This window comes from Panulirus ornatus, chromosome 66, assembly GCF_036320965.1.
Source record: "Panulirus ornatus isolate Po-2019 chromosome 66, ASM3632096v1, whole genome shotgun sequence".
Taxonomy (NCBI): Eukaryota; Metazoa; Arthropoda; class Malacostraca; order Decapoda; family Palinuridae; genus Panulirus; species Panulirus ornatus.
Window position 1 is genome coordinate 23,745,860 of NC_092289.1, and position 14,864 is coordinate 23,760,723.

At 37.3% G+C, this 14,864-nt stretch overlaps 1 protein-coding gene and 1 long non-coding RNA gene across 4 annotated transcripts in view; one reads left to right on the top strand and one right to left on the bottom strand.

The window, feature by feature from the left end:
* The window catches only part of LOC139746748 (transmembrane protein 214-B-like), a 51,197-nt gene extending 45,210 nt beyond the window's left edge, over positions 1 to 5,987 (bottom strand). For all 3 annotated transcript variants that reach the window (XM_071658252.1, XM_071658253.1, XM_071658251.1), the window contains exons 1-6: positions 5,830 to 5,987; positions 3,556 to 3,698; positions 3,182 to 3,373; positions 2,255 to 2,383; positions 1,879 to 2,032; positions 304 to 533 (exon numbers count right to left, since the gene is read on the bottom strand). In XM_071658252.1, coding sequence (XP_071514353.1) covers positions 304 to 533; positions 1,879 to 2,032; positions 2,255 to 2,383; positions 3,182 to 3,373; positions 3,556 to 3,698; positions 5,830 to 5,962 — 981 coding nt within the window. In that variant the 5' untranslated portion in view covers positions 5,963 to 5,987. The remainder of the gene's footprint in view (positions 1 to 303; positions 534 to 1,878; positions 2,033 to 2,254; positions 2,384 to 3,181; positions 3,374 to 3,555; positions 3,699 to 5,829) is intronic.
* A 153-nt stretch (positions 5,988 to 6,140) lies between these two features.
* On the top strand, positions 6,141 to 7,160 carry LOC139746771 (uncharacterized). Its single transcript, XR_011712224.1, has 2 exons — positions 6,141 to 6,188; positions 7,060 to 7,160. It is a non-coding gene; the product is annotated as an uncharacterized lncRNA (long non-coding RNA).
* Positions 7,161 to 14,864: the final 7,704 nt, after the last annotated feature.

Here is a 14,864-nt window from a genome sequence, read left to right on the forward strand (position 1 = left end):
GGAGGCCTATGCTGTCGGTGGTTAAACCAGGACATATGAAATGGTAAAGGTAATCCACAAAACAGGATTTGATGATTGCCTGTCAATGCAGGTTTCAATACTTTATACATGACAGCTACAAAGTAGATGTGTGCATATGAAACCACTGTTCACTTGTAAACTAATCCACTTCAAGCACTTCCTACTTGTCTTTTACATAAAATTTGGATACCTCTGTCTTTATTGATAAATGATCCTCCTTTTTAGCAGCTTTCCATATGTGAGGAATAATGAAGACATTTTAGCCACACAATATATAACTACCTTAACTTTTGGGTAGAGGTCAAACAGCTGTCTCTGGACAGGCTTGGGCAGAAATCCAGAAGAACACCAAGTGAAGTCCAAGATAGTGAAGAATTCACGTGCACCTAACACTTCCCCACAATCTTCTGCTCCACCTCCCCCTCCTCCCCTAAACACAGAGCTTCCATATTCTACCACATATGCAGAGTAGTTCTTCAAGCCAATCAGCGGTACCATAAGCTCCATCCACACTGTAAGGAGAGCAGTAATAATAAAGTTATCATTTTGGTGGAGGTTCCTGAAATAACATGCTCGACTTCTTCCACTATCCTTGTAACCAGCTTTAAATATTATAATCTTCAAAATGTTCAAATTGGAGGTAGAAGGATGGAATGAACATACAGGAGGGTGAGAGGCGTGCAAGGAATGGAGTGAATTGGAACAATGTGGTATACTGGGGTCGACGTGCAGTGTGTTGACTGAAAATTTCTCCTGACCTGCTGTACTAACTGTTGAATAAGAATTTTCCTCAGTCTGTGTGTGCACTGTCCCTTGTAAAGGTTGTTCCTTTGTAAATAACACTACTTGCGAACAGGTTATCAACAAAGCAACATAAAAATCACCAACATTATTCATCAAGGATAGTAAGCTTGATTCAGAGCTTGGACTCTTTGAAGGTGAGATGGGTACAGTCGCTGTTCACAGAGACACCTCCAGACAGTTGCTTGTTAAAGATATATTGTAGCAGCAAATGTTCAAGTGCTTGAGCTAGGGTCCTCTTGTGGTAGGTTCAGAATCTGCCCCTTTCTGTCAAGCCTACAGCAGTTGTGTTTTCATACCAATCTATGGTATGTAGATATAAGGAATCTGTATCCCTTAGCCTCTGATGGACCACTAGGAACATGGGTTGATATGCCAACCTTCGTTTTGGACTACAATCTGCATACGGTTGCACTGCTTCCACTGAATTAATTCCTGCTAACCCCAATACGAGGTGCATATCCATATATTCATTACCTGTGTACTCATTCAAATTTACTTGGAAAGGGCTCCTGAAACTGTCACAAATGAGACTAATAGCACTAACAATTTCAGGTGGGGCTTATAGGCAATGCCCTCAAAATTACCTAACCTAATCCATGAATTAACCAAACTCACTCTTGTTGGTGGTGCTAGTCTGTCTGGGGCTGTGACATAGATGGAAGTGTTTACCAGCTTAAGCCAACCAACCCACAATAACACCCCCACCCCCTCATCTTAAACTACAGTCACCCACCATTCAGTCACACACACTCATTTAGTCTCTGTAATTCTCTCTTATAGTTTTGAACATTTAAAATAGTATTGCAAAGGCATCTCACAGTTTAGTAATGTGTGTGTAGATTTGAAAACAAAGCCATAACAAATCCATGTCTGTTGCACTCCAATCTCACCAATTTTGATTCAACAACTTTCAAGTGCTGTACCTAGGGAACTATGGGAGTTTTAACATTTTGTCATATAAACATTTTCCCTTTTGACTGTCTCAAAAATACATGCTGCAACTTATGAAAGGGCTTAGAGAACCACCCTTTATACATGCAACCATATACTTACCTTTCAAGCCTACAGTAAAGTCATCCAGACCTGACTGGCCAATAGCCCAAAGCAGAGAGAGACAAGCAGGTGTCTGATTCTGGATACTCTGTCGTAATTCACAATACAAAGGCAAATTCATCAAACCCACATGTGGGTTGTGAATAGACAGGATCTGAGAAAATATACAATCACGTATCATATCATTGTCCCTAAATTGTTCAAACATCTGTAACATATTTGTCAAATAATTTTCATTATTCACACACTATGTCACATTATATATTCATATAAACTGAAAAATATTTCAAAAGACTGCTATGATTAAGCAAAGGCTAGAATTATTATCCAAAAATTCTAAAGGGCATTCAATATCAATACAAGAGCAGCTATTCACCTGAATAAACAGCTTGTAACCAGCTACACCAAGACCTTTGATTTGCTCCTGAACCATAGATGTAACACAGTGCTTGTGAAATGCAGCCAGCAAATTATCACTGCAACCAGAAAGTGTGTTCACCAGCATCTGTAGGGTGAAAAATTTCTGATCACTGGCTGCAAAATTCTCAATTCTAAAAAATATTTGCACCTAACAATACTAATATACTATAGTTGCATTTCCAAGATCACAAAATCAAAAAGGGCTGGTAAAAAAAAAAAAAAAAAAATTGTTGCACTTCACAGTACTAATAAGCTATAGCATTATTTCCATGATCACAGAATTAAAAAGGGGAATGTTGAGTAAATGTTGTTGACAACAAGTTTGCCACCCCGAGTAAGTGCCACTCAGGGCTGTCACACTGCTCACCCATCCATTGCTACACTAGTGGCTATGAAAGCAATGATGAGCAATACATAACAAGGATAGTTATGAACAGAATGAGGGAAAAAGTGTTCAAGGATGCTGTATCACAAAACCACACATACATGTGGTTTCAGAGTTAAAAAAAAAAAAAAAGCCATAAGCTGAATGTGACCATGAGGATTTATTTTTCACTCCATTTCATTATTTCACTTAAGAATGCACAGTATTCCCACATGACTCCTGTTTAACTGCCTACAAGTTAGCTGTATGTACATGTATAACACTGCTGTGGTGATCTTACAACAACAGATATAAAAATACCAAGAATGTTGGTTAAAAAATCTGAAAAAGTTGAATCTCGGAACCATGGTCCTGGGAAAAGAATACATGGGACCTGTATGTATCCTTCCTATCAATATCAGCATCAAATTGAACACTGGAAATATTGGGAACTATGCATAGCCTGGTACAAAAGGCAGTATTTAAAGCTCTGGGATGGGATAAAAGAGAAAAACTTACCTTTTTAACTTCTGAACGTAAAAGAGATGCTGGAAATGAATTTGGGTGTCCCCTGAATGCTGGATCCGGTGAGTGAATTGGATTAACCCGCACATTTAAATAGGATGCCAAATCTTTCAACCAGATCAAAGGAGAGTCATGAAAACGTGACATAACGACATCCAACAGGTTCTGCATCTCTCCCACTCTCAGCTGTTTGAATGAAAGATAAGCATTATGAGACTTCAGAATTCATTAGGTTAAATACAAAATTAAGCCTTCACTTCACTTACTCTCATGAACTGATATAATTTCTTTAGCAGCCTCAAAACATCTTTCTGGAAGCAAATACTACGAACTAATAAAATTAAGTATACATATATTTAGTTTCGTACCCTGCACACTGCTTCCTCCAAGGTACCAGGTTGATGAGGACCATTATTTTTCTTTTCTGGTTTCTTCTTCTTTGGTGTACTCACAGCTTTGGGTGACTTTGGCTTGCGATTCTCCTTGCCAGGTGCAGCCAATTCAATTCCTCCTGCACAAGATTTTAAAGTATGAAGGAGTGGAATAAGATGAAAATGGCAGAAAACACGTCATACTGTATAAGAACATGGAAAGTCAGGTCTTCATAAGTTTTGTTTATTTCTATAAATATTTCATCGATTTTTATGTTAACCACACACATTCAGTGTTCTTCATAACCCTCCCTACTATCAGTTATCTAATATAGAAACATACATATGTAGTCTGCTAGTCAGCACTATAGTATAGGGTCAAACAATATTATGTAAACTAACTTATTTTCCTTTATTTCCACTTTATTGCTCATTTTACTGACTTCCTGTTGAAGAAAAGCTTTGGCAAATATTGACATTCATAGAGATATAATTTGTGATCAATAAAAAGTTTCATGAAAAGTCATTCCTGTTGATGTCTTCAAATGCAGGGTGTATGTCATGTCGAGAGTCAAACCAATCAACTTGTCTAACCCCCAGACAATAGGAGGCATTGCCTCATGAACCTTAAACTAATTCAGTGTAATGCTGAGGTACAAGAAGAGATAATGAGCAGTTCTGAAAGTAAACCAGTTGGCAAAATAAATATTGGTAAATAATCAGTTTATCCACTCCTCGAAGCTTGCTATGGTTACTGAGTGATTCTGTTGTACAGTGCTAATGTACTTACCTGTTTGTATTGTACAGCGAGGATTTTACTCTTGTGGGACTCCATCTCTTAAACATTCTCTTCAGTGATACAATATATATATATGCTGTCAGCTTTAACCATGTCCTTAGTCAATCTACTCCACTCATCTATCACTCATGCCATAGAAGTACTCTGGTTGCTCTATCTCTACATCTCTTAAAGAACTGTTCATTATCCATGTCACTGATCTGTTTTAAAAATTTAAAAGGTTGTGATCAAGTTACCCCTTACTCTTTATTCCATGGTGGGCAAATTTACAGCCTTTGGCCTTTCCCCCTAAGTCTACTCTCTCATTTCTGTTAATACTGTTGGAACCCAGTCAACTAATTAAGTTTATACTGAATTAGCTGCTTTTCTGTTGGCATTTCTATAACATCATTTCAAAATCATGATGCAATACCACATTTACCTTTCTTTTTTAAAAAATAAGCCTTTTTTAACCAAATGAAAAGCATTTTCTCTCTTAGGAAATTACTGGACATTTTAGAAAAAAATTACACCAAGAATTTTTATTTAGGCCTCAGTTTGAAAAGGAAGTAATTACAACCTTCAGGTGGGAGTGTATCACTAATTAACAGCAACTGTTACTCTTGTGTCTGTTGCCTAATGAAGCCATATATATATATATATATATATATATATATATATATATATATATATATATATATATATATATATATCCTTGTTCCACACCTCCATTGTTTCTAAAGATGGGCAAATGGCAAATAGATTTACTGACATTCATTGGGGGTATTTGTACATTTCAGTTTATTGGAGTTCATTAATTATAGAGATCTTGATATCAATTAGGGATTCAAGATCATAACCAGAATATATTGAAAAACATGGACCATGAAATATTGAAAAAAGCAGTACTGGCATGATTTGAGGGTACAATTTTAGGCTACAAAAGGAAGTATGGTGATTATATATGAGAAAATACACTGCTTATAGAGGGTTATGAATATATGGAACCCCCTACCAAGTGAAAATGTTCAGAACTCATCAACAGTATATGCTAACGAGTGCCATCTGGTGAAGTTTTAGGGGTATTAGCTAATGTTATATTATTCATGAGCCACAATATCGTGATACATACATTAATCACAGTACAGATCTGGACGTAGGCAACCAACACTAATACAGTATCCTTGAAGGATAGTACACTAAAAAAGTATTTCCAGAACGTAGTTTCGCTGTAGATCAAATTCTCTATCTACAGTTTCCTCTACTTCCATAATTATAAAAAAAAAAAAAAATTGCTCTTACCTAGTCTAGCCATATATATAGAAACATATCCTAGACAACCCGAACCGGGATATAATCCTGTACTGGATGTATGCAGGCTTTCCAATGTTGCTGACCATTTTAATTAATGATTCCAACTTAATTCCAAAACCCCGCGTAACATAATCAGCCATATTACCTGTCAGCAATGTTAATCACTAAATTCATTGTACCTGTTGGTGTGAGTCGAGGAGCTTTTTGAATGAACTGTTTCTTTTCTTCTTTCTTAAGTTTTCCATTTGTGACTGTAACACTTCTGCCTTTTTTCGAACTCCTTACTAATTCCCATTCTCCGGCAGCTGCCATGTTGGTTGCCCGTTAGATGACGCATGGGAAACGTACTTATATATTTCTATCTATCTAAGTATATATATGTATATATATAATATATATATATATATATATATATATATATATATATATATATATATATGATATAAATGTGTGTTGCCATCATTATGTATTAGGTATGTTATCTATACTCTATATATCCGTATCACTGAACGTTCATGTTTGATAACGAGGATCAAAGGTTTGATTTCCAAACTTTAATATATTAGCAGAAAAGTTTACATATGAGTGCATTACGAGTGACTTAGGCTGTATACACAAAATATTTTACATTTTTCAGTTAGATACATAATTCCTAGTGTCATAGAGTTATATATATATAACGTATTACTGGTGTGGCGCGCTTTCATAAAATGTTTAAGCATATATCACAAAAATATAATTCAAACCGCTTCAGTTGATCGATGAATTAGTTATACAACTATAGTGATTTTGTTCATATGTCTGAGTGATATATATATATATATATATATATATATATATATATATATATATATATATATATATATATATATATATATATATAATTATGCTCGTCTCTGAATATTTTACAAGGAACAGCTGTCATAGTTTTCAACATATTCAGTATCTTTAATTTTTTTACTTACTGTGTACGTATATATTTTGTGTAAATTGTACCACCAATAATCTTCAGATTCTTATCAGATACATAACTGCTCTTGTAGGTTGCCTGCAAATTCTTTTATTCATTACTTTGTAAGATTTTTTTTGGAAATGATTATTAATGTTAGTGATGCTTCCGTTTAGGAAATGATAATTTGTATGTCTGTTACGAACTTCAATATTCAACCTGTTAACACTGTAAATGGTTCATACATTCGGAGTAATTGGCTATGCCTTGTTTTGTTGGTATGTAACCTAAAGCAGCTTAATTATAACATTGCTTAGCTTGATCCTTTTTTCTAATGCAATATTCAAGCAATGAGATTCAAAGTTTGGTTCAATAGGTTGGGATTTCTGTAATCTGGACATGTATGTTTAGAATTATCTTCATTTTATACTATGTATTCTATTGCCCTCTTCATTTGCAGAATAGAAGTGGGGAAGACAATACAAAGGAGCTGAGGAGAACAGTAAGGCATATAAAAAAATAGAACAGCTAAGTACACCCTAATAAATTTCTTAGCATACATACATATGCTTTTTGTTTGCTTTTAGTGTGATGAGTACATTCTGGTTAAAAGAACTTTAATTAATTCAGTTTTAGTTAATTGCTGTGGTAAACTAAAAATACTGTGAATTTCTAAATAATTGTTGATACAAATGAGAAATGGAAACCACAAATTAAATGGATGAAAATGCTGAAATAAATTCCATTATATGACCCCAGTACACATAACTTATCAAAGGTTAATATGCCACTGCCTGAACAAGAGAAATGACAGACAGTACTAACAGTGAATAATGAAGGAGCGTTCGATGAAGGTAGAAGGCTGGAACATTAGGGAGACACATAAGGTGGTATTCAGCAGGACCATTAGGCAGGACACTTTGCAAACAGTGCAATATAGTTAACCTCTGACAGTGGCCTGTTAAGGTTGTGGCAATAAAGTCTAAGAAGCAGCACTGGAATTCACTAGTTATGGAAATTCTGTTGTCAAGGCCACCCCCCTCCCCCATTGAGGAAGTTCCAGAAGGAACAGGCACCTGAGATATAGATAGGTTTATAGATACTTTTTTGTAAGCTGGTTCATCATATAAGTTTTCCCCTCATGCTGTCTTATGTGGAAATTAGAAATTCTGAGTTAGCTGAGAGCACTAGATGAGGCTATTCTGTTAGATGGTTAGGACTATCATTAAGTAAATCCTCCTGATGTTGGATAACCAGTTATTCACTTCTGCAGAGGAGGCAATGATAAATACAAAGGATGCAACCATCAAGATACCAATTGGGTCCTTTTGAGGCTGTAAGAATGGTAGAAGAGACCAGAAAAATAGATGTTTCTGTGGAAAGATTAGAAAACAAGAGGTAGCTATGGAAAAATGCTTATAAACTTTTCTAGATACTGAGGTGCAAATAACATCAGTCAGGGACCAAGTATTCACTTAGTCTCTTTTCAACTGTATTAATCGAGTTTCAACTGTTCCTGTGAATTAGTCATTACATATTTTAACATATACATTGAAGAAAAACTGTTTTCTTAAATGTTCACAGTTTCCCCCGTCTCACAGTAATATGAAGGATAGCCTTTGCCTACATCCACTCCCTACATCGCGTAATGCACCAAAACATAGCCCCCTAATCCACAACCAAGCCCCGCACACCTTTCAGTGGTTTCTCTCAATTGCTTCACATACCCTGATTTAGCCCATTGACATCATGTTACCCCTTTATACAAAATCCCTTCTTTGTTCTGTTCCATGCATGTTTCACCCTGTGCATGTTCAGGCTCTGCTCATTGCAATTATCACTTCACCTATCCATCTCATCCTTGGTCCTCTTCTTCTTGTTATCTAAGCTTCTGTCGTGTTTACCCTCTGAGTCAGTCTCTCTTCATATGCATGTGTTCAAATAATTTCAGTGTACTTTCTTCAGCTCTCTCAATCATACTCTTCTTGCTACCACACCTTTCTCTTACCCCATTATTTCTTACCAAGTCAATCCCCTCAAATCAGATATTGTTCTTGATCAAGCATACCGTTTCCAACATATCAACTCTTTTGTTCTTTATTATCTGTGACCCCATTAAACTGCAACTTGGATTAGATTGTCTAAGCCTTTGATAACTTTGAATATCATCTCTCAACCACTTCTCTTCTAAACTAAATATAGTAAGGTTGTTTTGATAGTTCTCATAGGATTTGTTTCTCCAGTCTGTAAACTGGATAGCTTGCAACTTTAATATCAATTTTATGTATTTTTCTGGTTGGGTTGCTAAAACTGAACATAACATTCAAGGTGGGTGTACTTTTATATTGTAAGAAGTGAGGATTTCTCATGCTTGGATTTATATGCCTTACCTATTAGGCCTAAAATCTTAGTTGCCTTTTTCACTGCAACTCATCCCTAGATTGGCTTTAGGGTATTGAAGATTACTACACTCTTTCTGTACAACTTCATATTTATGAATATCAAAATCTATTTGACACTACTGAACCCAGTCTATTAGTTTGTCCAAGTCAGCTTGCAGCTATAATCAGTCATTTCCTGTTTGAAGTGGCCTGTGCTGTACTTAGATGCTGAACTGGAATTACACACTCATATGAAATGAAAAGAACTAAAAGAAAGAATCAGAAAGTGTAATGAATCAACAAAATATTTTGATTATTGCAGCTTTACTTCCCATTTTGGTGTCATCTATAAGTTTTTATATCTTGAAACAGCCCAGTATCAGTGTCTAACCATTCTGAAGCTGACCATTGATTGTTGTTCTTTGTTTATCTGTACTGTGTAACTTACCTTTGGCAAGTCATCTGTGATGGTGAACTTTATCAAATGCTTTCTAAGCTTAATAAGTTAAGGTCTTCAAGAAGCGCTCAGAGGGCCTGTACCTGTGACCATGAATCAAGCTCTCAGAGGACCTGTACAAGAGCAGGGATAATCTTGGTAGCTTGCTGCTTTACTCTGGTTTCTTATACTTGGAATAACTGATTTCAGAACTGTCTTGAATTGGCATAAGTCTGGATTACTCATAATACTTGGGAGATTTCACTGTAGTAACAAACCCTAATTTCATTCTAGAAATTTATCAAACTTTTTTTAATCACATCATAAACAATCTGCCTAAATCATTAAATTATACAGGTCACTTGAAATTAACATTATAAACTTGAAGTGGCAGTGGAATCTGCTGAAGTATAGCATGTAATTATTTGCTGATTTTTTCACTAATACTATATAATAATTCTGATGTTTTATTTTCAAACAATACTGTGTCTGATAATAAAAGTAGTTGATAAATCTAATTCATACGTTAAGACAGATCAAGTTACAAAGTTAACAGGAAAATAAGTAAAAAGAATTTGTACATGAGTGACAAAAAAGGTCATACCCAGATATGATCACTATGGATGACCTAAAGTACAACAGCAAAGAGAAAGGGCATTACAAGACCAATGGGAAAATGTTAAAAAAAATTGTACATGATATCAGTAATAAAAAAAGGTCATAATCCAAAACTGATCACTGTGGGTGAGCCCAAACACAACAAAGACAGAAAAGTGCTACTAGCAATAATAAATCAACATAACACTGTGACATATGAATTGTAGTTCATATTTTCTTTCAAATCTTAACAGAACAATTATCAAATAAGATTTGCAGTATCCTGAACTTGCACTTGTGATTAACATCTTGAATTGAAGGGACACGTATCAAGAATGACATTCCAAATCACTAAATCTTATCAATGGAAGAATTTCACAGAACTTGAAAATGAATTATACGGTATATTTAATAAATCACAGAATACTCTTCAACATTTAGGTGTATGTAGACCAATGAAAACCACAATAAATCCATTTTGTAACAGTACCTGATAATATATGGAAGAAAATTCTTCCATCCGTATGGTATATTGCATAGGTAGAATCTGAAAGACATTCATATACTTACAGTGGATTGTAATTGAAAAAGAAGCATTAATCACCATCATACATTTAGAATGTTTAACAAAACTATTGCTATCTGTTCTTGGTTTCATAACTGTATAAAAATATATAGCACCATTTCATTAAAAGAAAGTATTAAGATGAAAAAAAATTTCATTATTTTGTAGGAAGTTAATAACAAGTTGTTCATGAAATGTATTGAAATCCTATATAGGCCAACTAATTTAACAGAATATCTTATAATGACTGTAATGATGATAAAGGGTTTTACTACAACTGTACTCTTAGTTCTGCACATCAACTGCATACAGGAATTGCAGTATTCTTATTATATGCCTCATTCCCCTAAGAATTAATATCCTCACCATTATTTACATCCACATTCCTGACATATCTCACACTTGCTATATCGAAGCTAACTCCTTGTGTTATTGGACTTACTGAAGAAATACACCCTTCTGGTGATACTGCCTTCAATCAAGGCAAGCTTAGTAGGGTACTATGTGCTCAGTCCATGCAACATGCTCTCCAACTGCAAATTGAATTCCATCCGCACAGTAGGCTCCATTAGCCAGCCATAGATTGCAACCCAGACAAAGAACAAGTCATTGTGGATGGTTGCATGCCTTTTCTAGGGATTTGCTATGTCTTTAGCACCTTTGCTGCTTGTACTTAGGATTGGCCAATCAGCATTTAATCTGTTTATCCTATTCTATGAATGCTTTACTCTTAATTCACAACAAAAAAATATTGGTAATGATATTCTTTTTTGTGTCTGAGGTGGAGGGAATGAAGAGAAGTTGGAGACCAAATAGGAGGTGGAAGGATGGGGTGAGAAAGATTTTGAGCGATTGGGGCCTGAACATACAGGAGGGTGAAAGGCATGCAAGGAATAGAGTGAATTGGAACGATGTGATATACTGGGATCGACATTCTGTCAGTGGACTGTACTAGGGCATGTGAAGCGTCTTGGGTAAACCATGGAAAGTTTTTGTGGGCCTGGATCTGGAAAGGGAGCTGTGGTTTCTGTGTATTACACATGACAGCTAGAGAGTGAGTGTGAATGAATTTCACCTTTGTTGTCTTTTCCTAGCGTTACCTCCTGCGTGCACGGGGAGGGGGATGCCATATCATGTGAGGTGGAGTGGCGATGGGAATGGATGAAGGCAGCAAGTATGAATATGTACATGACAGCATGACAGCTAGAGACTGAGTGTGAATGAATGGGGCCTTTGTTGTCTTTTCCTAGCGCTACCTCGCACACATGAAGGGGGGAGGGGGATGTTATTCCATGTGTGGCGAGGTGGCGATGGGAATAAATAAAGGCAGGCAGTATGAATTATGTACATGTGTATATATATGTATATGTCTGTGTGTGTATATATATGTTTACATTGAGATGTATAGGTATGTATATTTGCGTGTGGGGACGTGTATGTATATACATGTGTATGGGGGTGGGTTGGGCCATTTCTTTCATCTGTTTCCTTGCGCTACCTCGCAAACGTGGGAGACAGCAGCAAAAAAAAAATATATATGGTTTGCGGGCAGGGGTGTGTGATGTTTCCATGGTTGTTTAATTTGTTTATGGATGGGGTTGTTAGGGAGGTGAATGCAAGAGTTTTGGAAAGAGGGGCAAGTATGAAGTCTGTTGGGGATGAGAGAGCTTGGGAAGTGAGTCAGTTGTTGTTTGCTGATGATACAGCGCTGGTGGCTGATTCATGTGAGAAACTGCAGAAGCTGGTGACTGAGTTTGGTAAAGTGTGTGAAAGAAGAAAGTTAAGAGTAAATGTGAATAAGAGCAAGGTTATTAGGTACAGAAGGGTTGAGGGTCAAGTCAATTGGGAGGCAAGTTTGAATGGAGAAAAACTGGAGGAAGTAAAGTGTTTTAGATATCTGGGAGTGGATCTGGCAGCGGATGGAACCATGGAAGCGGAAGTGGATCATAGGGTGGGGGAGGGGGCGAAAATTCTGGGAGCCTTGAAAAATGTGTGGAAGTCGAGAACATTATCTCGGAAAGCAAAAATGGGTATGTTTGAAGGAATAGTGGTTCCAACAATGTTGTATGGTTGCGAGGCGTGGGCTATGGATAGAGTTGTGCGCAGGAGGATGGATGTGCTGGAAATGAGATGTTTGAGGACAATGTGTGGTGTGAGGTGGTTTGATCGAGTAAGTAACGTAAGGGTAAGAGAGATGTGTGGAAATAAAAAGAGCGTGGTTGAGAGAGCAGAAGAGGGTGTTTTGAAATGGTTTGGGCACATGGAGAGAATGAGTGAGGAAAGCTTGACCAAGAGGATATATGTGTCGGAGGTGGAGGGAACGAGGAGAAGTGGGAGACCAAATTGGAGGTGGAAAGATGGAGTGAAAAAGATTTTGTGTGATCGGGGCCTGAACATGCAGGAGGGTGAAAGGAGGGCAAGGAATAGAGTGAATTGGATCAATGTGGTATACCGGGGTTGACGTGCTGTCAGTGGATTGAATCAGGGCATGTGAAGCGTCTGGGGTAAACCATGGAAAGCGGAAGTGGATCATAGGGTGGGGGAGGGGGCGAAAATTCTGGGAGCCTTGAAAAATGTGTGGAAGTCGAGAACATTATCTCGGAAAGCAAAAATGGGTATGTTTGAAGGAATAGTGGTTCCAACAATGTTGTATGGTTGCGAGGCGTGGGCTATGGATAGAGTTGTGCGCAGGAGGATGGATGTGCTGGAAATGAGATGTTTGAGGACAATGTGTGGTGTGAGGTGGTTTGATCGAGTAAGTAACGTAAGGGTAAGAGAGATGTGTGGAAATAAAAAGAGCGTGGTTGAGAGAGCAGAAGAGGGTGTTTTGAAATGGTTTGGGCACATGGAGAGAATGAGTGAGGAAAGCTTGACCAAGAGGATATATGTGTCGGAGGTGGAGGGAACGAGGAGAAGTGGGAGACCAAATTGGAGGTGGAAAGATGGAGTGAAAAAGATTTTGTGTGATCGGGGCCTGAACATGCAGGAGGGTGAAAGGAGGGCAAGGAATAGAGTGAATTGGATCAATGTGGTATACCGGGGTTGACGTGCTGTCAGTGGATTGAATCAGGGCATGTGAAGCGTCTGGGGTAAACCATGGAAAGCGGAAGTGGATCATAGGGTGGGGGAGGGGGCGAAAATTCTGGGAGCCTTGAAAAATGTGTGGAAGTCGAGAACATTATCTCGGAAAGCAAAAATGGGTATGTTTGAAGGAATAGTGGTTCCAACAATGTTGTATGGTTGCGAGGCGTGGGCTATGGATAGAGTTGTGCGCAGGAGGATGGATGTGCTGGAAATGAGATGTTTGAGGACAATGTGTGGTGTGAGGTGGTTTGATCGAGTAAGTAACGTAAGGGTAAGAGAGATGTGTGGAAATAAAAAGAGCGTGGTTGAGAGAGCAGAAGAGGGTGTTTTGAAATGGTTTGGGCACATGGAGAGAATGAGTGAGGAAAGCTTGACCAAGAGGATATATGTGTCGGAGGTGGAGGGAACGAGGAGAAGTGGGAGACCAAATTGGAGGTGGAAAGATGGAGTGAAAAAGATTTTGTGTGATCGGGGCCTGAACATGCAGGAGGGTGAAAGGAGGGCAAGGAATAGAGTGAATTGGATCAATGTGGTATACCGGGGTTGACGTGCTGTCAGTGGATTGAATCAGGGCATGTGAAGCGTCTGGGGTAAACCATGGAAAGCTGTGTAGGTATGTATATTTGCGTGTGTGAACGTATGTATATACATGTGTATGGGGGTGGGTTGGGCCATTTCTTTCGTCTGTTTCCTTGCGCTACCTCGCAAACGCGGGAGACAGCGAAAAAAAAAAAATATATATATATATATATATATATATATATATATATATATATATATATATTTATTTATGTGTGTGTGTGTGTGTGTATGTATATGTTTGTGCATGTATGTGTATGTACACGTTGAAATGTATGTGTATGTATATGTGCGTTTAAGTATATACATGTGTGTGTGGGTGGGTTGGGCCATTCCTCATCTGTTTCCTTGCACTATCTCGCTAAGGAGGAGACGGCAGTTAAGTATAATAAAAGATAAATGTATACATACGTAAAATGTTAAAATTTTTCCATTCAGTTCTTAGGACTAGCCAGCCTGGTAAATTGTGATTTTCCTAAATTAGGGACAGGTAACCCATCAGAAAAGTAATGGCCTTTATATTCTTTGTGCACCTTTTTCCTAAAAAAAAAAAAAAAAAAAAAGGAAATGTCTTTTATACAAAAGGGTTTGGCCAAAAATTTCTGCTTGGGTTAATGGTGGCT